The sequence below is a fragment of the Caretta caretta genome, chromosome 13 (genome assembly GCF_965140235.1).
Source record: "Caretta caretta isolate rCarCar2 chromosome 13, rCarCar1.hap1, whole genome shotgun sequence".
NCBI classification, from domain to species: Eukaryota; Metazoa; Chordata; order Testudines; family Cheloniidae; genus Caretta; species Caretta caretta.
The window spans coordinates 20603398-20629099 of record NC_134218.1 but is presented as its reverse complement, the minus strand read 5'-3'; the positions used below and the strand labels follow the sequence as shown (position 1 = coordinate 20629099).

Genomic DNA, 25702 nt, shown 5'->3' with positions numbered 1-25702 from the left:
CTCTCCGACAGCACCATGAAGTCAGTGGGCATCCTCCTCCTCCTCATGGGGCTCCTGACCCTCTGGACGGAGCTGCCAGCGGCCACTGAGCAGAAGCAAGGTTAGTACAGAGCATGGCTGTCTCCAGGCCTGGCTCGGGGCAGAGGGCAGCAGGCTGCATCCCACTGGAAAGCAGAGAGCAGGGGCTCCACAGGGGTCCTTATACTGTGACCCCTCCAGGGCAGCAGCTGAAGATGTCCTATTTAGAAACTTACTTGGCAATGCTTTGCCTTATTTGCAGCCTTTGTGCCCAAAACATTGGGGCCTGATCTGCCAATCAGGCTTAAGCACAGATTTTAACGCTTTGATGGCTGCACCCAATGTTCTGGGTTCACAATTGCTTTTTAGACCAAGGAAAGGAGCAGCCCCTTGTTTTTGCTCCGACCCCTGAGCCCTGCTCAATCCATGGGGTAGATATGAAAACTCCCTGTTCTGTGGCATTTAGTCTAAACCAACAGTGGTGGATGGTGTCTAACTAACTCCCCTGGGTAACAAGGGTCTGGAATTCAATGTGTCCATGGGCTTACCCATCCCTGCCTGAACTCATTTCGCTCCCAATCTTGATTTTCCAGTAAGGAAGGGGAGGAATTATTTTGTTAACTAAACTAGTTCTCCCAGAAATCTTTCCCCATCTGTCGGTTTCCTCTGTGTCTCTATCGAACAATGCCAAGGTACCATGATGAGAGGCACTATAGAAAAGCTTAAGACAGATACACATTGTGATAGTTATATTGTGCTCCTCACCTTCATATCTGAGCACATAATAAATTGGCTTGGCAGATTTCAATTTTCTTTTTGTATAATTTTGACGGATAACATTGATGTTTATTTTTAAGTATTATTTTCAATTTGTATCTATTTATATTTTCACAGTTGTAGAAAATTAAGGGTGGTTCAGCCAATAATTATTTCATGAGAATAGACACTGAGAGTGAAAAAATTAAAGCCTTATAACCATTAAAACACAAATTGTCAACATCACATGTCAAAATATCCAAAGTGAATATCCCTAAGTCAAACTCTAATCAGCTCTCAAGCTCTCATTTTTCTGACTTTGCCCATCTGTACATTTTGATTATTATTGATGAAAATATTTGTGGTGGTTTGTGTGTGTGCAGTGAAATCAACGTTTATCGACATTTACCGATAAAACACGAATCCTCCAACTCTGCTAATAAACACACCTAAATCCAAACAGACTTTCTACATATAGACCGAGATAGGTCATTGGTTTTGTTCTGAGGCCGCAGGGATTGTGGCCATGCATTAGCTCTTGTGGGAGGGGACTCTACTGCCATGAGCTGGCTCCCCACACTTACTAGTCTCAGCTTTATTGATGAAAATCATCCCTGAGGATTGACTGCAGCTTGTGCGTTAGCTTTTGGCCATGGAAGGAGAGATGGTATCTGAGAGAGCTCAGTCCATCGAGAGCCTTGAAAAATCAAGACCAGGACCTCAGACTAGGTACAGTGCCTGGTGGACAGCTAGTGTAGTGATTGCAGCCGTGGACAGAGGAGCACTCACATTCCCATCTCTGTTCTGCTCCATCACAAAGGACCTGGCTCACAACAGCCCTCCCTGTCACTCCTGCAGATTGAAAACAGCAGCATCCAGAGTTAGGCAGCATAGCCCTATGTCCTGACTAGTAACTTTTGTTCAAGTCTTGAATTCTGATCCTCACAGGACAGTGAAGGACATTGCCTCTAGCCTGCTAGGTCAGTAGTTCTCAACCAGAGGTCCGGGCCCCCCTTAGGGGAGCTTGAGCAGGTTTCAGGGGGGCCTCCAAGCAGGACCAGCATTAGACCCGCTGGGGCCAAGGGCAGAAAGTCAAAGTCCCACTGCATGGTGCTGAAGCCCAGGTCCCTGAGCCCCACCACCCGGGGCTGAAGATGAAGCGTGAGCAATGTAGCTTCATGGGGGCCCCTGTGGTGTGGGGCCCTAGGCAATTGCCCTGCTTGCTACCCCCTAACGCCAGCGCTGGCTTTTGTATGCAGAAAACCAGTTATTGTGACACAGCTGGGCCGTGGAGTTTATGTAGCATGTTGAGGGGGGCCTCAGAAAGAAAAAGTTTGACACTGCAGGGTGGATTTCAATCAACAATCCCTGCAGCCAATAGCACAATGTTCATACTGTGGCTGTTGTCTGTTACAGCAAGAGCTGGAACCTGCCCGCTGGATTACATAAGGTGCGTTCAGGCAGAAACTGATGAGTGTGCCACCGATTCTGACTGCAAAGAGCGGGAGAAGTGCTGTTATTGCCATTGTGCCATGCGCTGCGTGGAACCAGCAGAAGGTAAGTGAGAATGCTCACACTGACATCTAGGGTCTCGTGCAGGGGAAGTCTCTCCCCGATCCTGATGAGCCAGGCTTGTCTGCAGGATATGGATCTTGGGCAGGCACCTTTGGGGATTTCAACAGACAGAAAAACTAAGTGGACTCAGAGTAGGAATTCCACCAGGTGACAGCTTGTCACCCTATCCAGAGGGCTTGGTGAGAACCAGACACTGAGTGAGAGGAGCAGTGTGGGTTGAGTAGGGTTATGAGTTTGTGGGTGGTGTAGAACTAAATAACTTCCCCTGGTACCTGGATGCTGGGGTTAAATGTGTGTACAGGGGGATGAATCCAGTCCTCCCTGGGCTCATCGTTCTCCAGTCCCCTCATCTCCAGGTGGCAGGTCTCCACTCACAGGACCACTCAGCACTCAGATGCCCTATTCTGGGCTTCATCTGAGCTCAGCACAGCTCGTTGGATGAGGAGGATCGGGTGGATCGCTCCCACCGTAGTCCCTCCTGAATTTTAAAGGCAGAGGAGTTGACCCAGCATATGCAAGAGTGGCCCATCAGGTGCCATCTGTCAGCAGCACAGGGAAGCCAAGAATAGCACTCAATTCACCTGTCCCTTCTCCAGCCACACCTAGGCCAGCAGCTGTGAAGAGGGCTGGCATAAAGTCATTCCACTGGCTTTGTATCAGAGAAGATACTGCCCAGTGGGGAGAGCACTGGGTTCATGGCCCCCATACACCCACAGACCTGGCACAGACGGCCTTCAGTGAGGCCAGAACAAAGGCCAGGCTGTTTTATCAGAGAGTTACCAAGTAACAAGGAGCATTACCAAGCACAGTACTCTACTATGGCAAATATGATGGCCTCTCCTGTGCACCCATCCAGCAGGACAGAGAGTGCATGATGGAGAGATACATAAGGTCAGCTAGGGGGCACCACCTATTGATGTTCAGTGAACCAGGGATGCTTTTTATACACCATTAATTTCTTTTGCTGCAGAGACTCCTGGGACTTGTCCAGCCGTCACTGTAGTTTGTCCCATGGTTGATCCTCCTAACCGCTGTGAAAAGGACAGCAAGTGTCCAGAAAACCGGAAGTGCTGTGACACCGGCTGTGGGAAAGATTGTGTTTGGCCTCAGAATGGTACCCATCTCTCCTAACGCATCAGTCATGTGAATACAGCTCTGCGGTGAGATCACACCCTGCTCCAGCTTGCCCATGGAAAGGGAACTACAGCTCTGGGCTGCAGACACAGAGCACTGCACTGACCAGAGAGCATGCCCAGGCTCAGAACATGCTGCTTTAGCTGTGAGGGACTTGTGCCCTTGCCTTCCCGGCTTCCCCAGCACTCGTCCCGCTGGGACGCTGGGGTTAAGCTGATGCTAAACCTGAACCTGATTAGATTTCAAATCCAATGGCCTCTTAGACACCCCCTTTTTACCCTAACCCCATATAGAGGCCAGCTGGGAGGAGGCAGCAGAGCTGGTAGTGCGAGACACAAAGAGAAGGAGGCCAGCATGAGAGCGGGGGCTGGGGGGCCCTGCCAGGAGGGGAAGGGAGAAGATCCTCTCCCACTGTGAATTCTGTAATAGTGGGATCCTGAGGACGCATGCAGCAGACTTGGCTTGTGAGCAGGGCTCATTCGTTATAAGCTCAGCTCTCCAGCACATACATAATCAGGTCCAGCCAGCCAGACCGCCTGGGCCCAGCGCCTAGGCTGTCACCTGCCATGGACATTACAGAGGCTATCAGGGTATGGCTGACCCTAATGGGTTGCACTGAGAACGTGCTCATCCTTATACAAGACACAGTCCTGTGCAGCACAGAGCCGAGGAGAGCCTTGTAACCCAAGCCAGGCCAGTAGCTGGGCCCTCCTGGTTTTCTGCAAAGCCTGGCCAAGGGCAGCTCAGTTTGTACAGCGCAAGATTTCCTCATGGTGCATCTGATCACTTTTTATTTTTCCAGCATAACTCTCTGCTTCTTGGATAGGCCGAGGGCATCCCGAGGACAGCACTGACCCAGATCCCTGTGTCCTGGACTCTCCAGATCCCTGCACACCTTATACTGGGGCCCGAATGGAGCCTCTGGCATGATTACAAATAAACTTGTTTGTGCCTCAGCTTTGCCATTGGGTATTCCTGAGTCTCACTGTCTCTCCTTCAGTTCTCTGTTGAACAGTCTATTAATAATGAGTTAAGGAACGGCAGGAGCCAGGGGTGGGAGGCCAGGAGGTACATCAGGAAGTGAACGTAGTTGATTATTTAAGCTCCGGAGGCAGATATTGTAGAAATGGGGCCAAATGATCTCGTTACTGCCAAAAAAAAATTTTCTGACAGTATTGTTAGGCAGATCTCGCAAGGGGTATGAGGTAGGAGCTTTGCCTGAGATGTTAACAGTCCTTCTCAAAACGTCTTTTAGTACCAAATGTAACCCTTCTGCCAGGCCAAGTTGATAGCAGCAAGGGCCGGGTTCAGTACACAAAAAGAAAAGGAGTACTTGTGGCACCTTAGAGACTAACCAATTTATTTGAGCATGAGCTTTCGTGAGCGTCACGAAAGCTCATGCTCAAATAAATTGGTTAGTCTCTAAGGTGCCACAAGTACTCCTTTTCTTTTTGCGAATACAGACTAACACGGCTGTTACTCTGAAACCGTTCAGTACACAGGGGTTCCCTCTCATCAAAGCAAATGCAAAACTGGCTCGAGCCCCCACCCAGTGACCTGCGAAAATCTTACACACCCCCTGGGTGCCTCAAAGAGGCAATACTTCCCCTCTCGCAAGCACAGAGTCTCGGTGTAGCAGAGAATCTTTAATAACATGAGGTAAAAGACATCAGCATTAAATTGGGGAAACACCACAACTAGTGTTCATTAACCAAAGCATGAGCAAAGACCCACCCCAGAAAATTGGGCCACATCCTTTCCCTCGAATTCTTGAGTCCCAGAACCCAAACGTCTCTTGAGTCCAGCAATCCACAAATCACCCAAAGTTCAAAAAGTCCAGCCCCAGAGTTCAAAAGTTCATCTGCAGAGTGTTGCTCCCCAGTCTGGCTAAAATGTGCCTGTGGGGGGGGGGGAAAGAGGTAAGGGGCACCTTACGTGTCCTGAAGCTGACTGCCCCACAGGGCTCTGCACTGCTCCGCTGTCTCACGAACGGCTCCGCTCCACCACGACTGGCTCCGCTCTGCACAGCTTGCTGTCTCACGAACAGCTCTGCTCAGCTCGGCTGAGCGTCTCACGAACACGCCGCTGTCTCACAAACAGCTCCGCCCTGCACAGCTCGCCTCGCTGTCTCACGAACACTCTGCCAGCCTATCCACGAACAGCACCACTGCACTCTAGTTCTTCTGGCTTCCCACTACTTGACACAGTGCTCAGTGATTCCAGCTCATAGTAGTGGGAGCCTTAGTGCTGGTGTACCATAAGGCCAAAGTGAATTCAGTACAGTACCTGTAGCAAGACTCTTAATAGACCCAAAATTAGCTTTGACATTCCAGAGTGGAGAGAGACAGAAGTGTAATTGGTGTTTCAGGCCCTCACAAAGGGGCCCATACCACCAGGTACAAATACCTGTCTCAAGCCTCTCTCCATTCACAGAGTTTTGGAACCCATGTCCCTTGCCTAGCGAGTGCTACTTAGTTGATGGTGAGTCCCTCCATCATAACAAAAGGCCAAGTACAGTTCCAAGCACAGTTCTCATAATCAGGGTAATAACAATTTATTCTTCCCACCCCAATAACAGAGACACTGGGGATCCCACAACAGCCAAAGTGACCATTTGGGCAGTTATGGCCTCATTCTAGGCGGGGTGGGTGTGCCTATGCAAATGAGATCAGCCCCTGAAGTTCTTTTCCACAACTTGCCACACCTCACCACCAGATGTCAGGGTGGAGCTCATCCTGACTCTGCTTACACAAAGATACATAAGGCCCCATTCAAAATCTAGGATCCACCAAACACAAAGCCCATTGAACTGAGAGCTGTATCGCTTGTCCCATATTTCCAAAAATGAATGCAAAATGAAACAGACACACCACGCACACACAGCAAACTCCCTCAGCTCGCAGCTAGAAAGCAGGTCAAGGAGGCATCCAGCCATCTCTCTCTCTCTCTTGCAGGGAACTTCACAGAAGAAGCAGATTTTCTTCCTGCAGTTCACAGAAGACTTAAACAACTGGGATGCTTGGCTGTGCCCTCTGGAATGGAGGTCTATGTGCTGACTTTCCCCCTATGTTCATAACTTTCCTCATTCCCACAGGTTAAACTCTGAATTGTGCGTAGTCTGCAAAAGTCCAACTCCTGTTGTGCCCAGGGGCCTGTGGGGAGCACTGCAGAGCTCAAGGGAGCTGGAGCCCTGCACAATCCACAGTCACATATTGGCTTTTCTTCAGATTTCCTTTGCTCTGCAGAATCCTCCTTGAACCCTCCCACGATAACAAAGGGTTGAAAATTCTCCTGAGATTGACCCCTCAGCCCGGCGCAGATAGACAGGTTGCACAGACACATTTGCTACCCGCACAAGTCAGTCCCTGCTAGGTCCAAGAACCCATCTGACCTCCCCTGGGATTTAATGAAATGTGTGGGAAGTTTCACCTTAAGACAAACACATACAGAGCAGGAGTGAGAAAAGAAAAGCAAAAGAGGAGGAAAATGCAGCTTCTGTCTGATGGCTGCTGGTCAGTTGCTGGAAGACCATGGCACATGAGGCAGTTAAGCACTCCCATGCACTGACCCCACTTGGAAAATGTGTGGCTAAAGCTTATTGTTTTCCTCTGGCCAGTCTGTGCTGGTAAAGTTTTTATTAAGACCCGGCCGCTCGGTATGGCGGATAGCCGGCTAAACTCGTCGCAGCAGAATGTTGCAAGGCTAGATTTGTCCTAGTGACTCAGCCAGGCATGTATTAGGCAGAAGGCTAAAAGGGAGAGACAGAGAGGAGTCAAGAGGAACAAGGTGAACTTGTAGCTGTCATGCCAGGGAGGGAGGAATAGGAAACACCTTTGTTCACACTTCACGAGCTGCTCAGGATACAGCCAGGGAGATGGTGAGGTCATTTGGCTCCTCCTCCTCAGCTGGTCTGCGGAGGGCACCTTTTAGACTCAGGAGAAAGGAGGCAGTTCAGGCCCTGGGTCTCAGCCTGATGGTGATACTGGTTGATGTGGAGAGGTTGATGCTACCCGGAGCCACCTGCTATTCCTCTCATAGGCTGAATAAATTACCAAGTGCTCCTCCAAAAGAAATGACCAGAAAACATGGCCACTTTGTGCCATGAAAAGTGCCCAGTGAAAACTATTTTCTAGTAGCCCAGATATGGTCACGTCCTCTCATCTTGAGAAGAGTCTGCTCTGCTGTTCTAACAATTAGGGAACCTCACCGGATGCCTTCAAAGGCCCTGCTCAGCCATTCTATCATCCACGCACGCTCCGCTCACACCAGTTCTTTAACTCCACTCTGAAGTTTCTTTCCTGACATGCTTATAGGTCACATTGATGCCTCGTTGCCTTTCACCTGCTTTGGACAATTAGAAATTTCAGCCAAGGGAAGAGCTCAACCCAACAGCTCCCAGCTATTCATAAAAGCAGCAGCGCAAATTAAAGACTGTGAGAAATAAAATGTCACACTGACGCTGGCAGCGCTGCAAACATCATGGCTGAGAGCTCTTGGAGCTGAAGCTTCCAATGCGATGTGTAGAGGGACGAATGAGTCTTTAAGTCACCTTGCCGCTCCTTTGACTTTGGGGTTGACACAGCCTCTGGCAGAACTGAAAACAGCTGAAGAGCTGCTCTACGTTGTGTCAACCAGAAATCACTCTGCCAACCAAGGCTCAGCTGGAGTGCAGTGTTCTGCTCCCACCTTCTTCCAGCCAGCTCTGAAACTGTCCCTCCCCACCCCCTATGCAGAGGCTGGCGGAGTGGATGGCAAGGGCTGACTACCTGGCGAGGGCTGAATGCCACCTCTGGATTCTTCTCCATTGGGGGGAGCCTCAGCTGCCCCTTTTGGGCAGCTTGCTGGCTGCTTTGCTCTGCCTCAATAGCTCTAAGTAGCTGGAACAAGGGCCAAGGATTTGGCTCCCAGTCCTTGAGCTATAAGACTTGCTAAAGCTAATGACTAACACGCCCCATGGGAAATCCATTCATTTTCACATCCCAGTGTCATCTCTCTTCACTAGCAAATGCTCAGCTTGATTACGATCGTCAAGGGACATACAGCAGAGAAGCACTGAGTAAGGTGTCATCAGCAAACCACGTAAGCACTCAGTTTTAGAGATGGAATCATTTCTGTTACCATTACACTGCATACCCATCAGCTCGGCTGGTTGAGTCAGTTGTCCAGCTGCTACCAGGATGACTTTGCTACATTCATTAAAATATGAACAAGGCAAAGCAGGGTCTAAAGAAGGCTGCATTTTACTCCCTATGCCTGCAAGAATTTTATAAAACAATTTAAAGTGTGGTCCTGATTCTTCATGGCATTACACCAATTTTACACTGTTATGGTTTGCTCACTTCATTGGAATCACACCAGGGTAACATAGCAGAGAATCATGCCCAGTAGATTGTATTGTATTTTGAGAGATCAGTGAAGTAATTCATTATTAAAACATTTGTTCTACCACTGTCCACCTGCATAGGAGTCTGATCAAGCAACTGGTCCTTCACATTGCACCAACAGGTAGGTGTAGAAGAACATAGACTTTTTTGATGCTCTTAATCAGAGGGAAGCCACATCTGGTCCATTTCCCAATGTATCAGAGTATTTCGTAAAGCTCTCACAGCTTTGCCTTCTAATTTCTCCCTATCTGTCCTCTTGATGATAAGCAGGTTGTTCCCTCCCGGGAGAGCATGGCTTGGTTCTTTAGGGAGAGGGAGAGAAGATGTTATGCTGTTCCTTTCTCACAGGTTTTATTTGTATGTTAGTTAATTGGCAACAAGCAGGAGTTTGCAAAGGTGAAAATGTCCATGGCTCTCTCTGACACTGTTTCCTCTTCAGTAGTTGAGTTGGCATCTTCTGCATAGGAACACAGGGATGTCAGGATTGCCATAGCATAGGCCATCAGTGCTCCATCCATCCACTGTTCTCTCTCTGAGCAGGTGTAAGAAATGTCCATGTTGGACAACCATGGAATAAATGTGACCACCTTGTAGCTCTATCTACCTACATACTTATCCAGCCCCATCACCACAGAATCTGAAGCTGCATCTCACCATCTTTAGAGTCTGTCTACACTAGGAGCTGGGGCTGTGATTCTGCACTTCACACAGACATCCTGGCACGAGCTCTCTTCACGCTAGTAGTGTACCTAGAGTGGCACACGCTGGGGCAAGCAGCAGGACAGGCTAACTGTGCCAACTAGGTACCCACGGGTTTCTGGCGGGTTTGCACTCAGCACGGCTAGCTGGTGTCACCATTTGCTGCTGCCTGTGCTGCCATGACTACACTGTTATTGAGATGAGAACTGGATGAGAGCTCGGGTGGGACATATATCCAGGCAGGGGAATCAGACCCCTGGTGTAGACACACCTTTAATGTATTTGCCCTCGCAACACCCCTGTGAGGCAGCAAAGTGCTATTATTCCCATTTTACAGAAGAGGAACGGAAGCAGAGAGACTCAGGACCAGATTTTCAGAGGTATTTAGGCAGATGCAGATAGTAGCCTCGGGGTATTTTCAAAAGTACCTATGCACCCGACTCCCGTTGATTCCCTCTGAAGAAGATGCCAACTCTGCTGCTGAGCATGAGACAATGTCAGAAGGAACCCTAAAGATTTTTATTTCAATGGGAGTTTGATGTCTAATTGTTTGAAGAACCCTATTAGTCACCTATCTGCATCTTCAGTCACCTAAATACCTTTGAAAATCTGACTTTATGTGATTTGCCCAAGGTCAGACAGAAAGAGCAAGATAGAGTTGAACCCAGGTCTCCCAAATCTTCAGCGTACACCCTGATCTAAGGGAAGCCACTGTTCCTGCCCATTCAGTGGCTCCCCCAGGTTTGGCATGAAGTTGTGTCAAGGCAATTATCACAGCTCCACGAAGGGCAATGCTGAACTCAAAAGTCTTGGAGTGAATTGCTGTTCATCATCTGTATTTCAAATGGTTTGTGAATCAACTTGTAAAAGAGCAGAGTGTGATCTATGCAGGCTGGATAGACCAGGTCGCAAGTCTGTCAGCTCACTTCTGGGTTAAACCTATTGCTTTAAACTCCTTGAATACGTGTGCCTTTGGGAGCAGAGGGGAGGTGGCGTGCCGACAGGTGGAGGCCATTATCACAGCCTGCTGCTAAGTAATATGGGCAACTCCCTATTTCTGCCAGGGGCAAAACCTCTCTGAAACTAGGCAGCTACTTTGTTCTTGCCCAAGAAGGGGTGAGGCAGATACGTGCACCGACTCGTGAAATGGAAGGGAAGGAAGGTCGGGATGTTGAAAGGAACCCAAATGCCCCCCTCCTTCCCAGCCCCACCCATCGGAGAGCTTAAATCCCAGCCTGGCTCAGCTATGGGCATTCACACCTCGCTCCCAACAGCACCATGAAGTCAGTGGGCATCTTCCTCCCCGTGGGGGTCCTCACCCTCTGGATGGTGCTGCCGTCTTGGTCTGGCACAATCTTACCCGTGCAAAAAATCCCCAGAGGTAAGTGCTGAAAACAGCTTCAGCCCAAGGGGCAGCGGGCAGCAGGCTCCTGTCCCATGGGAGGGCAGAGAGCAGGGGACTCTTCAGGCTGTAGTGAGTGGTTCCCTCCCCAGATAGCACTAACAGGGCTGCTCTCTTTACTGACACTCAGCACCCCACATTCTGGGATCACAACTGCTCCTGCATCAGGGAGAGGAAATGTCCTTGTGCCCTGATATGAGCCCAAAGGCCACCTCACTAACAGGCTCTGTTCAGGATTTTATACCATTCAGATACTGAGCCTGAGAAGGCACAGAGACCACGGAGTGGGGGTCGATGCAGTAGGTGCCGAAGTTGCAGTTTCTCCATGCGGATTTCATTAGATCGGTTCGGTCTGAGCCTGCTCGGCCACTCAGGGTTTCGTTGGGGAAAGGTTCACAGCCAGACACCCCAATGCATTTGAGTGTAGACTCAGTCAAATCCCCACCTGATGTACAGTCAAGTCGACAGAGCTACACTGGTTTGCCCCAGCTAAGGCGCTGGCCCGACTTTTATTGAGCAATGCAGCAAACTCTCGTTTTGAGTGGTCGGGACTTGCAGGCTCTGAGGAGTTGCACCCAGAGCAGCACAGGCCATTCTCGTGAGAAAGAGCAGACGAGCCCCCTCCAGGCTGGGAATTAAACGTGGAATTAAACACCACGGCTGGGTGGCAGAGGTCTGGAATTACAGTGTCCGGAGGATTTGCCTAGAGACCTGCCTGGGTCCTTTCCCTCCCTAATTCTCATTTCCAGATAGTGAGGCTTCAGTCACTCACGCCTCAGCAACAGGGGGCCGATTCCCCCTGCCATGCCCCTTTTCTAGCCTCCTGCTCCTTCTGTCCATGTCGACATGGCAGCATTTTACACCTGCCTTGCAGAGCTGTGAATGACACATGGGGTGCCCAGCAGGGAAGGATTAGGCCCAGGATAATTCTGTAGAGGCCTTTCAATCGACAGCAGAATTTCACAGAGTCCAGACTGGTCCTACCGCAGTCTGCACTCTGCGAGATAGCAGGTGCCTCTCACTGGAGCTCAGCATGCTGCCCGGCATTACAAGGTGGTGTTTATACCATGCATGTCTTTCTTGCAGTGAAACCTGGGACCTGCCCAGTGGTTCCTTTCAGGTGCAAGATGCACAATCCCCCTAATCGTTGTCAATCAGACAGCCAGTGTCCGGGGCCAGAGAAGTGCTGTGACACCGGCTGTGGATTGGGCTGTGTTCTAACTCAGCAAGGTACCTGCCTCATTGTTTATAGCCTGTGGGTAAAAGGGGGGTTTCCGCAAGGAGTTCTCACCCTGTCCCTGAGCTGAGCCACGGACAGTATTTCACCTTTAGCAAGAACAGATCTTTGTGCCGAAAGCTTACTTTGTTGCCTTGTAACACAGGATTTGTTTGTTAGTTACAGAGAAACCTGGGATCTGTCCATTGATCACGAGTACATGTCGCATGATAAATCCTCCTGATAAGTGTAAGGAAGACCGTGACTGCCCCGGCCCCATGAAGTGCTGCATGTCCATCTGTGGGAAGGAGTGCATTCAGCCCAACCAAGGTACCACACTGGGCCAGTTTTTCTAATTCTTCTACCATGCTTTGCGGTAAGATCATTCCCTGTTCCAACCCATGGGGGGCGAAGGGGAGAGGGGAAGCTTGTCCAAGCAGGCCTTTCATGCATCCCTCACTTCAAGGGATGCCAGTTATTTTTAGTCCCAATGTTACCTTCATTCCACACAAATGGGGTATTCCTTTGCCTAATAGCAGGTGCCTCTCACTGGAGCTCAGCATGCTGCCCGGCATTACAAGGTGGTGTTTATACCATGCATGTCTTTCTTGCAGTGAAATCTGGGACCTGCCCAGTGGTTCCTTTCAGGTGCCACATGTTGAATCCCCCTAATCGTTGTCTGTCAGACAGCCAGTGTCCGGGGCCAGAGAAGTGCTGTGATACCGGCTGTGGATTGGGCTGTGTTCTAACTCAGCAAGGTACCTGCCTCATTGTTTATAGCCTGTGGGCCTGGTTCCCCAGGGAGCTTTCACCCTGTCCCTGCTGAGCCAGGGACAGTATTTCAGCTTTAGCAAGAACAGATCTTTGTGCCGAAAGCTTAGTTTGTTACCTTGTAACACAGGATTTGTTTGTTAGTTACAGAGAAACCTGGGATCTGTCCATTGATCACGAGTACATGTCACATGATAAATCCTCCTGATAAGTGTAAGGAAGACCGTGACTGCCCCGGCCCCATGAAGTGCTGCATGTCCATCTGTGGGAAGGAGTGCATTCAGCCCAACCAAGGTACCACACTGGGCCAGTTTTTCTAATTCTTCTACCATGCTTTGCGGTAAGATCATTCCCTGTTCCAACCCATGGGGAGCGAAGGGGAGAGGGGAAGCTTGTCCAAGCAGGCCTTTCATGCATCCCTCACTTCAAGGGATGCCAGTTATTTTTAGTCCCAATGTTACCTTCATTCCACACAAATGGGGCATTCCTTTGCCAAATAGCAGGTGCCTCTCACTGGAGCTCAGCATGCTGCCCGGCATTACAAGGTGGTGTTTATACCATGCATGTCTTTCTTGCAGTGAAATCTGGGACCTGCCCAGTGGTTCCTTTCAGGTGCCACATGTTGAATCCCCCTAATCGTTGTCTGTCAGACAGCCAGTGTCCGGGGCCAGAGAAGTGCTGTGATACCGGCTGTGGATTGGGCTGTGTTCTAACTCAGCAAGGTACCTGCCTCATTGTTTATAGCCTGTGGGTCTGGTTCCCCAGGGAGCTCTCCCCCTGTCCCTGAGCTGAGCCGGGGACAGTATTTCAGCCTTTAGCAGGCAGAGATCTTCCTGCCAGGGACTTAGTATGATACAGTGAAACCTAGGACCTGCCCAGTGATCGAGAAGACCTGTCTCAGGGTAGTTCCTCCTAATGAGTGTGTGATTAGGCTCCTGAGTGCCCCAGCACTATAAAGTGCTGCATGTCCACCTGTACAAAGGCTTGCCTTCCGCCCAACCAAGGAACCCCGCTGGGCCAGTATTTCCAAACTTATCACCTTGCTTTGCAGTGAGATCATCTCTCCCTGTCCTAGCTCATCGGGGGCGGGGACGGCAGCAGTGTGCTGTGTGACCCAAGCAGGCATCTCCCACCTCCCTCACTTTGACAGGTGCCACTCATTTTAGTCCCAATGGTACCTGCCCTTCCCACAAACGTGGCATCCCTGCTCCTTGTTGTTGAAAGTTATTTGCAATGAGGAGTGATGGCACGGGGGTTACAGAGAGAGTCACTGGCATTAAGGGGATGAATCCCACAGAACTGTAGCTGTCCTGCAGGAATCATTTGCATCTGTCCATGCTTTTAGGTCTTGGCAAGATGAGAGATACAAGGGAATTGGAGCTGAGCACTCAGCAGGCAGAGATCCGTGCCTGGGGCCTGGCTATTATCCTGTTATAGAAGTTTGTTTATCCTGCCATCTCCTCTCTTGCAGCCAAAGCTGGGACTTGCCCAGTGGTTACTGCACAGTGCCTTATAATAAATCCTCCCAACCATTGTGATCATGACCACCAATGTCCTGGCCCAAAGAAATGCTGTGAAACTAGCTGTGGGAGAGATTGCATCCTGATTCAGAGAGGTACTGGTCTCAGTGTAACTGAGTCATAGAATCATAGAATCATAGAATATCAGGGTTGGAAGGGACCCCAGAAGGTCATCTAGTCCAACCCCCTGCTCGAAGCAGGACCAATTCCCAGTTAAATCATTCCAGCCAGGGCTTTATCAAGCCTGACCTTAAAAACCTCTAAGGAAGGAGATTCTACCACCTCCCTAGGTAACGCATTCCAGTGTTTCACCACCCTCTTAGTGAAAAAGTTTTTCCTAATATCCAATCTAAACCTCCCCCACTGCAACTTGAGACCATTACTCCTCGTTCTGTCATCTGCTACCATTGAGAACAGTCTAGAGCCATCCTCTTTGGAACCCCCTTTCAGGTAGTTGAAAGCAGCTATCAAATCCCCCCTCATTCTTCTCTTCTGCAGGCTAAACAATCCCAGCTCCCTCAGCCTCTCCTCATAACTCATGTGTTCCAGACCTCTAATCATTTTTGTTGCCCTTCGCTGGACTCTCTCCAATTTATCCACATCCTTCTTGTAGTGTGGGGTCCAAAACTGGACACAGTACTCCAGATGAGGCCTCACCAATGTTGAATAGAGGGGAACGATCACGTCCCTCGATCTGCTCGCTATGCCCCTACTTATACATCCCAAAATGCCATTGGCCTTCTTGGCAACAAGGGCACACTGCTGACTCATATCCAGCTTCTCGTCCACTGTCACCCCTAGGTCCTTTTCCGCAGAACTGCTGCCTAGCCATTCGGTCCCTAGTCTGTAGCTGTGCATTGGGTTCTTCTGTCCTAAGTGCAGGACCCTGCACTTATCCTTATTGAACCTCATCAGATTTCTTTTGGCCCAATCCTCCAATTTGTCTAGGTCCTTCTGTATCCTATCCCTCCCCTCCAGCATATCTACCACTCCTCCCAGTTTAGTATCATCCGCAAATTTGCTGAGAGTGCAATCCACACCATCCTCCAGATCATTTATGAAGATATTGAACAAAACCGGCCCCAGGACCGACCCTTGGGGCACTCCACTTGATACCGGCTGCCAACTAGACATGGAGCCATTGATCACTACCCGTTGAGCCCGACAATCTAGCCAGCTTTCTACCCACCTTATAGTGCATTCATCCAGCCCATACTTCCTTAACTTGCTGACAAGAATACTGTGGGAGACCGTGTCAAAAGCTTTGCTAAAGTCAAGAAACAATACATCCACTGCTTTCCCTTCATCCACAGAACCAGTAATCTCATCAAAAAAGGCGATTAGATTAGTCAGGCATGACCTTCCCTTGGTGAATCCATGCTGGCTGTTCCTGATCACTTTCCTCTCATGCAAGTGCTTCAGGATTGATTCTTTGAGGACCTGCTCCATGATTTTTCCAGGGACTGAGGTGAGGCTGACTGGCCTGTAGTTCCCAGGATCCTCCTTCTTCCCTTTTTTAAAGATTGGCACTACATTAGCCCTTTTCCAGTCATCCGGGACTTCCCCGGTTCGCCACGAGTTTTCAAAGATAATGGCCAATGGCTCTGCAATCACAGCCGCCAATTCCTTCAGCACTCTCGGATGCAACTCGTCCGGCCCCATGGACTTGTGCACGTCCAGCTTTTCTAAATAGTCCCTAACCACCTCTATCTCCACAGAGGGCTGGCCATCTCTTCCCCATTTTGTGATGCCCAGCGCAGCAGTCTGGGAGCTGACCTTTATCCTGATGACAGGAGGCTGCAGCTAAATGTATCTGGGGACTTCAGCCCAGTTCAAATCATTTTTGTGATCTCCAGGTGTTGGGTTTTCAGTCACTGGACCCCAGAGTTCACAGAGCAGAAGCTTTTCAGAAAACGGAGAACTCTAGTTAACACTAGGTGCCACCAACCACCTGCACTTATTATCCCAGCTTCCAGTGCAGAGGGTGGCTTACACTATGATCTTCCTGTGTTACAGAGAAACCTGGTGTCTGTCAAGCACTCAATATAAGGTGTCTCTCATGGTATCCTCCTAATGCAGTTTGTACAGGACAGTCAGTGTCCAGAAAACGATAAGTGCTGTGACACTGACTGGGCTGGACTGTGATTAGCCACAGAAAGACACCCACCTCCACTCATGTTTACATCATAAGTACCCAGCCTCTGCAGTGAGATCCTGCCCTGCTCCAGCTGAGCCAGGGAACTGCTCACTGGGGAGGGTTGTACAGCCCTGGGCTGCAGGCACAAATCACTGCACTGACCACAGCTGAAGTCCAGAGGCACAATATGCTGTTTTACCAGGGAAGGACGTGGGTACTTGGCATCTTCCCAGCTTCCCCAACACTCGTTACACTGATGCTGAGCCTGAAACATCCCCATTCATGCTGGCCCCAGCAGAGAGATCTGTCCAAGGGTTATATCAGGCAGTGCATGTGAAACCGTGAATGAGTAGCAGAATTGTGGCAGGAAACAAGTGAAAGAAAACACAGGTTTGGTGTTGTGCCATGAGATGAAGTGTTAGAGCCATGTGGGAAATGTCAAGATTTTGGAATAGGACCCAGGAGTCCTGGCTCCCAGCCCCCTGCTTCCCCTCTGATACAGAACAGGATTTTCCCCTTAAGACTTCTGACTACTTTGCTTTTTTTCTTTTTTCTCTTTCCCAGCATAACTTGCTTCACCAGTAGATGAAGGCATCCCCAGGAGCAGCAATGACACCTGATCCCTGCAGTCTAACCTTGCTGAATTTCCCCAGGTCCAAAGCAGGAAATCACTTCATATAACTCCAGCTCGCCTCTCTACATAAAACATTGGAAAGAAAGTGGACTCTAGATATTTGAATCAACACAGAAGAACAGAGACTCAAGTCACTTAAATGAGAAGGTGATCAAAGCAATGACGCAATTCACACAAGAGGGGATTTTTAGCGAAGTTTCTTGGCCCTGGTCTACACTAGGACTTTAGGTCGAATTTAGCAGCGTTAAATCGATGTAAACCTGCACCTGTCCACACGATGAAGCCCTTTTTTTCAACTTAAAGGGCTCTTAAAATCGATTTCCTTACTCCACCCCTGACAAGTGGATTAGCGCTTAAATCGGCCTTGTCGGGTCGAATTTGGGGTACTGTGGACACAATTCGACAGTATTGGCCTCCGGGAGCTATCCCAGAGTGCTCTATTTTGACCACTCTGGACAGCACTCTCAACTCAGATGCACTGGCCAGGTAGACAGGAAAAGAACCGTGAACTTTTGAATCTCATTTCCGGAGACTGTGGGAACTGTGGGATAGCTACCCACAGTGCAACACTCCGGAAGTCGACGCTTGCCTCGGTACTGTGGAAGCACTTTGCTGAGTTAATGCACTTAATTCACTTAGAGCATTTGCTGTGGGGACACACACACTCGAATATATAAAACCGATTTCTAAAAAACCGACTTCTATAAATTCGACCTAATTTCGTAGTGTAGACATACCCTTACAGTTCACCCTCAAGTCCAGCAGGATGATATACAGTTGCTCTATTGGTCCAGTCTTGCAGAAAAGTTTAAGAAGCAGCATGTCACACAGGTGCTGGAACTAGGGATGCTGCTGCATCCCTGGGCTTGAAGTGGATTCCGTTATCTACAGCGTTTACATATGGTTCAAGGGCTCTCAGCAACCCCACTGTAAAAAGTGTTCCAGCACACCTGCTATGACAGTCCGCTTATCTGTACAAGGAGCATCCTATATCAAACATTCACCCAACATTCACCCAACTCTATCTGTGAGAACAGGTTGAGAGGGAAAAGAAAAGGGAATTCCAAGTAATCCAACCCCATCACTGAAATTACAACAGAACGTTTCCCCGTTTTTGTCAAGAATGTTTATGTACAAAAGTTTTTTGTAATCTAATACTGTCTGAACGCTCTCAGCTTCTTCCAAACAACTCTAGCTCCAGGACATTAACACCAGCCACGGGGAGGGTATATTTAGGCACTTTTCACATATTTCTTGTACTGTCACTTGTTACCTCCCTGAGGAAAATCCTCTGCAGGTTCAGACCCTGCCTAGGCAGCATAGAGAGACCAGGGGGAGCACTGCATTGTGATGACCCTGAGATTTTTTATCCATGGTGATATTGTAAATGTTCCTGAAAAGAAACAGACTTTCCTGGGTGTGGATCTCATTGGCTGAGGGTGGTGCCATCCCTTCCATTCCTGCTCCCAGAACTCGTTGCTCATGAGGTTTAATTAGAACCACATGGACACTTTACAAATAAAGAATTTCTTTCATACCTTGTCTTTGTTGTTTGTGATTCCAGAGCCTACACAATCACATCCACCCTGACTTCCACCCCCACAGCTTCCGCCAATGCATTCAGAGCTGGAATCAAAGCATTGCTCCAGGCTCTTTCCCTAGGGTTTGGAAATGGGGGAAGCACCCCCCCACACACCAAGTCGAGGTGGGACCTCAAAGAGACTTAACAGCATGGTGGTGGGAGCCGTAGCTTGGAGCTGAGAGCAAAAGGGTCCCAGCAACTCACTCCATCACACAATGGCTCCTGCCCAGAAGTCAATAGTTTACTGGCTTCTATCTTGTCTGGAGCAAGGTTTCTGTTGTCATCTCCATGTGAGGTTGCCCCCACTCCACATTGAAACTGTCTCTGTAGCTGGCTCTTGAGCAAGGGGAGAATTTCACTCTTCCCAGCAATGGGTCAATCTCATGTTTTTCTTGTGAAAAGAGCTCCAGGAAGACACAAGAACCTGATTGTGAAATGGCACAAGAAAAGGGGACAAATATTGGCACCAGGCACCTCGTTCTCTGCTCCCCCCTCCCCTTTCCCCAGGAGTGAGATGTTAAATACCAGCCTGACTCAGCTCTGGGCATTCAGACCTGCTTCCTGAGACAACACCATGAAGTCACTGGGTGTCTTCTTCCTCGTGGGGGTCCTCACCCTCTGGATGGCGCCGCCATCTAGGTCTGGCACAATCTTACCCGTGCAAAAAATCCCCAGAGGTAAGTGCTGAAAACAGCTTCTGCCAGTTCTACCCAAGGGGCAGCGGGCAGCAGGCTCCTGTCCCATGGGAGGGCAGAGAGCAGGGGACTCTTCAGGCTGTAGTGAGTGGTTCCCTCCCCAGATAGCACTAACAGGGCTGCTCTCTTTACTGACACTCAGCACCCCACATTCTGGGATCACAACTGCTCCTGCATCAGGGAAAGGAAATGTCCTTGTGCCCTGATATGAGCCCAAAGGCCACCTCACTAGCAGGCTCTGTTCAGGATTTTATACCATTCAGATACTGAGCCTGAGAAGGCACAGAGACCACGGAGTGGGGGTCGATGCAGTAGGTGCCGAAGTTGCAGTTTCTCCATGCGGATTTCATTAGATCGGTTCAGTCTGAGCCTGCTCGGCCACTCAGGGTTTCGTTGGGGAAAGGTTCACAGCCAGACACCCCAATGCATTTGGGTGTAGACTCAGTCAAATCCCCACCTGATGTACAGTCAAGTCGACAGAGCTACACTGGTTTGCCCCAGCTAAGGCGCTGGCCCGACTTTTATTGAGCAATGCAGCAAACTCCCCTTTTGAGTGGTCGGGACTTGCAGGCTCTGAGGAGTTGCACCCAGAGCAGCAAAGGCCATTCTTGTGAGAAAGAGCAGACGAGCTCCCTCCAGGCTGGGAATTAAACGTGGAATTAAACACCACGGCTGGGTGGCAGAGGTCTGGAATTACAGTGTCCGGAGGATTTGCCTAGAGACCTGCCTGGGTCCTTTCCCTCCCTAATTCTCATTTCCAGATAGTGAGGCTTCAGTCACTCACGCCTCAGCAACAGGGGGCCGATTCCCCCTGCCATGCCCCTTTTCTAGCCTCCTGCTCCTTCTGTCCATGTCGACATGGCAGCATTTTACACCTGCCTTGCAGAGCTGTGAATGACACATGGGGTGCCCAGCAGGAAAGGATTAGGCCCAGGATAATTCTGTAGAGGCCTTTCAATCGACAGCAGAATTTCACAGAGTCCAGACTGGTCCTACCGCAGTCTGCACTCTGCGAGATAGCAGGTGCCTCTCACTGGAGCTCAGCATGCTGCCCGGCATTACAAGGTGGTGTTTATACCATGCATGTCTTTCTTGCAGTGAAACCAGGGACCTGCCCAGTAGTTCCTTTCAGGTGCCACATGTTGAATCCCCCTAATCGTTGTCTGTCAGACAGCCAGTGTCCGGGGCCAGAGAAGTGCTGTGATACCGGCTGTGGATTGGGCTGTGTTCTAACTCAGCAAGGTACCTGCCTCATTGTTTATAGCCTGTGGGTCTGGTTCCCCAGGGAGCTCTCCCCCTGTCCCTGAGCTGAGCCGGGGACAATATTTCAGCCTTTAGCAGGCAGAGATCTTCCTGCCAGGGACTTAGTATGATACAGTGAAACCTAGGACCTGCCCAGTGATCGAGAAGACCTGTCTCAGGGTAGTTCCTCCTAATGAGTGTGTGATTAGGCTCCTGAGTGCCCCAGCACTACAAAGTGCTGCATGTCCACCTGTACAAAGGCTTGCCTTCCGCCCAACCAAGGAACCCTGCTGGGCCAGTATTTCCAAACTTATCACCTTGCTTTGCAGTGAGATCATCACTCCCTGTCCTAGCTCATCGGGGGCGGGGACGGCAGGAGTGTGCTGTGTGACCCAAGCAGGCATCTCCCACCTCCCTCACTTTGACAGGTGCCACTCATTTTAGTCCCAATGGTACCTGCCTTTCCCACAAACGTGGCATCCCTGCTCCTTGTTGTTGAAAGTTATTTGCAATGAGGAGTGATGGCACGGGGGTTACAGAGAGAGTCACTGGCATTAAGGGGATGAATCCCACAAAACTGTAGCTGTCCTGCAGGAATCATTTGCATCTGTCCATCCTTATCAGTCTTGGCAGGGTGAGAGATACAAGGGAATTGGAGCTGAGCACTCAGCAGGCAGAGATCCGTGCCTGGGGCCTGGCTATTATCCTGTTATAGAAAGAAAAGGAGTACTTGTGGCACCTTAGAGACTAACCAATTTATTTGAGCATAAGCTTTTGTGAGCTACAGCTCACTTCATCAGATGCATACTGTCCACAGTATGCATCCGATGACAGTATGCATCCGATGAAATGAGCTGTAGCTCACGAAAGCTTATGCTCAAATAAATTGGTTAGTCTCTAAGGTGCCACAAGTACTCCTTTTCTTTTTGCGAATACAGACTAACACGGCTGCTACTCTGAAACCTGTTATAGAAGTTTGTTTATCCTGCCATCTCCTCTCTTGCAGCCAAACCTGGGACTTGCCCAGTGGTTACTGCACAGTGTCGTATAATAAATCCTCCCAGCCTTTGTGATCATGACCACCAATGTCCTGGCCCAAAGAAATGCTGTGAAACTAGCTGTGGGAGAGATTGCATCCTGATTCAGAGAGGTACTGGTCTCAGTGTAACTTGGTCACCTTTATCCTGACGACAGGAGGCTGCAGGTAACTGTATCTGGCGACCTCAGCCCAGTTCAATCATTTTTGTGATCTCCAGGTGTTGGGTTTTCAGTTACTGGACCCCAGAGTTCACAGATCACTTGGGCAGAAGCTTCTCAGATAATGGAGAACTCTAGTGGGCCTCCTCTTCCTCTGGGCCAAGCTGCCACCAGTGTCTGGTATTATGTCCCCTCTGTGATTGGGTGACCATACATCCCATTTTGTCTGGGACAGTCCCCTTTTTAAGCCCGGATTTCCAAACATATTTGGCAAAACTTGGAATTTGTCCAGTTTGCTTTTGACAGCTGATGATCAGCTTTTTCCAAACAAGTCAGGTGTGCCTCCCTGGGGGGGCATGGAGGAACATTCATGGGGGGTGGGGGGAAGGTGGGAAGCCCCAGGGCCAGTCCTAGGGGAGGGGAAACAGGATGGTCACCATAGGTGCTGTACCTAAGTGCCATTCCACTTTTTTTATTTTTTTGGCTCTGCTGGTCGGCTGCAGTAGGCGGGCACGTTGGGTGAGCTGGGGGATGGGAAATGCTGAAAGCATTTTCTGCTCTGGCCTGAAAAATGGCTAGGGCCACTGCTGGGGAGCCCTATTGCTTGGGACAATTAAAGCAAGTCTGGACACATCTCTGGTCAATGTAGAGTAAGGAACAATCCTGCCCTGCCCGAGGGGTCTGGGTTAGAAGGGACCCTACAGGGATTTTCTCTCTCTAGGATTCTGAACCTTTTCCTGTAGTAGAGACAGGTAAGTACTGACCCAGCCAGCAGCCCAGGTTCCCAGACTCACTGTTCCAATGAAGGACAGAGAGCACGGATGCGCACACAGGTAGCTCAGCTGGTTGTAGGGCAGGTCCCAGTTCTTACAGTCCCTCCAGGGCAGCAGCCAGAGAGGCCCCACTCAGTGAGCTGCAGTGAAAGGGCTGCTCCCTTTAGTCACCTCTTTGACTTTCGCAAAAAGAAAAGGAGGACTTGTGGCACCTTAGAGACTAACCAATTTATTTGAGCATGAGCTTTCGTGAGCTCATGCTCAAATAAATTGGTTAGTCTCTAAGGTGCCACAAGTCCTCCTTTTCTTTTTGCGAATACAGACTAACACGGCTGTTACTCTGAAACCTCTCTTTGACTTTGTGATTCCCACAGGGTGGAGCATGACCTGTCAATCAAACAAAAGAAGCATGTGAGACAGAATTTAACCCCTTCAAGGTGGCAGTCATGTTGGGTTTAGAAAGAAAATGCCCCTGGCAGCTGGATCTGGGAGCTCTGGCCCCAGGGCATCAGCCTGGGAAATGCACCTAGACAGCAGAGTGGAAGCAGGGGTTGTTCACTAGTCATATTGCATTTCTCTTCAATGGACAATGGCATTTCTCTTCAACAGCTTGTGGAGGTCTGTTTCACCTCCAAAAGCTGTTAACAAGCCTGTGGAGAATGCAGAGGCAAATACAACTACAGATAGCTGAAGCACAGATTCTGAAACTATGCCCCCCTCACCCCAGCTACTTGCAGCATAACATACACTGCAGCCTGCAATAACCACAAGGCCTCTGAATTATTATTATTTCAATAGGTATTTTGGGAGACCTTTTGTGCTGGGTGCTGCACAGATTTCATTGTCCCTGTCCCAAGTAGCTTACAGCTGGCATGCTTTGCTATAAGATTTGTTTATGCAGCGATCTTCTCTTACAGGGAAACCTGACACCTGTCCATTCGTCATCTTTAAGTGCGCTATGTACAATCCCCCAGATCGCTGCCAGTCTGACCGCCAGTGTCCAAGATTCAAGAAGTGCTGTGAGACTTTCTGCGGGAAGGACTGTGTTTATCCTAAGGGATATGGTAAAGGTACCAGCCTGATCCTCTCTTTGGGCTCTGGACTGAGATCACTTGCTGCTCCAGCTGAGCTGCTGGGCGCCTATGGGAAAGGGCATTTCAACCCAAGGCTTCCAGCCGAGATCCGCTCTGATCAGATATACCTCCAGAGGTCTCACCATTCTGGTTGGACTAGGGAACAGGCTGGTTGCTTGACACCTTCCTACACGCCTTTGTCTTAATATGACTTTGTGGTGTCACAAGACAATAAAAAGTTGGGTCCACCTGGGAAACAGGCAGAGGTGATCTGGAGGGATTCCATCTGAGAAGCTGCTCTGGGAAATCTGTGGGATGGTGTGTCTGGGGCCAGAAAAGGGAAGGGCAACATTATCGATTGGGTTTGTGGTCCAACGCCCATTCTATCTTTAGATAACACCTCCCCTTGCCTACCCACAAGCCTCATCCAGGATCTGGAGAGGACAATGATATTGTGTGTTTTGCTCTTTACAGAAGAGTCACAAAATGAATGCACAACATGGGTACAATGAGGGCCAATAACTGTGTTTGCTAATGACACACGGTGTGCCAGGCCTAGCTATATACAACCATGGCAGCTCTGGCAGGGTTCTGGGGGCTTCTCAAACATACATGCGACTAAAGGGCTTGCAAACAATTTAAAGGAAATACTATCCAATTCCTGTCGACTACAAATGGAAGAGCCAGGGATATGATACCAGGACGCTCCCTTGGGCTGGGAATGGGGGATTAATGCTCTCTCATCCCTGCTCCATGGAGATAGGAACAGGGTCATAAGGGGCTGCATGGGGAGATACGAATATGGAGAGCTTACTCTGCCAAACAAGTTAGCTTGGGATTCAATGCCATCCACAGGGCAGGAAGTTTGATCACTCCTCCCCACATCCATGGGGTAACTAGGCTTTGGGGATACTGTGCCCCTTCTTGGGGTCCACTGATTTGGCAGGTGGAAATCTCCCACTCCCTCCCCTGTATCCCAGGCTGGGACAAGGCCATGGCAGTTGCAGGGCTGGGCTGGATCAAACTCGGTCATGTTCGTGGGAGCTGGGGCCAAACCAGAGGCTGGGTTTGCACAGCCCAGAATTTCCTGTTGAACCCACTGATCATTTTCCCTTTCTCCAGCATAACTTCCTGCATCCCGAGGGTGTTCCCAGCAGCAGTCGTGACACCAGCTTGATGTGCCTGGCCTTGCTGGGGTCCCACAGACCAGCCCTAGGAAATCAGCTTGCACAATGCCTGCACAGTGCCTGCATTCTTAATCCGTCTCATCTTTAGCGCCAACCACGCCACCTGTCAGGGGAGCTGCCGTGGAATTTCAGACCCTGCCCACCTAGCACAGAGAAGACTGGGCTGAGGCCTCATCCCATGAGGGACCTGAGGAGTGTGATTCAGTGGCTCTTTTCCTGCGGTCAAGGGGAAGCTTTGGGCGGGGCTGGGGGTCTCTTTCTTCCTGCCCTGACTCTGTATAATTTGGTGTCCCTGGCACCTTGTGCACTGTAAAAAATAAAGAAACTTGTTCACGGAGCAGTTTGTAACCTGTGATTCTAACCACTCCATCTCCTCCTCCATCTGCAGGTTCCTCCCCTCACTGCTTCTGCCCCTCCTGTCTCATTGGTCAGGCACATCTGGATGTGGCCCAAACTCTTCTCCCTGGTTCCTTGATGGGGGCTCACATGTTGCCCGGCTGTGTGTGTGAGAGGAGGATTCTACCCCTGATGCCACTTCTCAGGCCCCCCTTCCCCCTCCAGTGAGCTCAGAGCCAGGATCCTAGCACTGGTCCAGAGTCTTTCCCCAGGGAGCAGCCCCTGTTGGTTTGGGACGTTGATCTGTCTCTTTCTAAGAAAACCTTTGGGACCCTTAAAACAAGGCGAAAAGGCTCTGAGCCACAGCAGCG

The 25702-nt window shown here is 49.8% G+C and overlaps 1 protein-coding gene across 1 annotated transcript; it reads left to right on the top strand.

Annotated features, from left to right (window-relative positions):
• On the top strand, window positions 1–25332 carry LOC125622474 (uncharacterized). The gene is made up of 7 exons (XM_075118998.1): window positions 1–100; window positions 2191–2331; window positions 3320–3473; window positions 12089–12198; window positions 21772–21915; window positions 23653–23805; window positions 24931–25332. Exons 1-7 carry the CDS (start codon window positions 16–18, stop codon window positions 24933–24935), a joined length of 792 nt encoding a protein of 263 aa, XP_074975099.1. The 5' UTR covers window positions 1–15; the 3' UTR covers window positions 24936–25332.
• Window positions 25333–25702: the final 370 nt, after the last annotated feature.

What these genes read in the sequence shown, in the direction of transcription:
- LOC125622474 (XM_075118998.1), top strand. Translation starts at nt 16, where the DNA reads ATGAAGTCAGTGGGCATCCTCCTCCTCCTCATGGGGCTCCTGACCCTC. An exon ending in GGCCACTGAGCAGAAGCAAG is followed by an intron (nt 101 to 2,190) that starts GTTAGTACAGAG and finishes TGTCTGTTACAG; the next exon opens with CAAGAGCTGGAACCTGCCCG. An exon ending in CCTCAGAATGGTACCCATCT is followed by an intron (nt 3,474 to 12,088) that starts CTCCTAACGCAT and finishes GGTTCCTTTCAG; the next exon opens with GTGCAAGATGCACAATCCCC.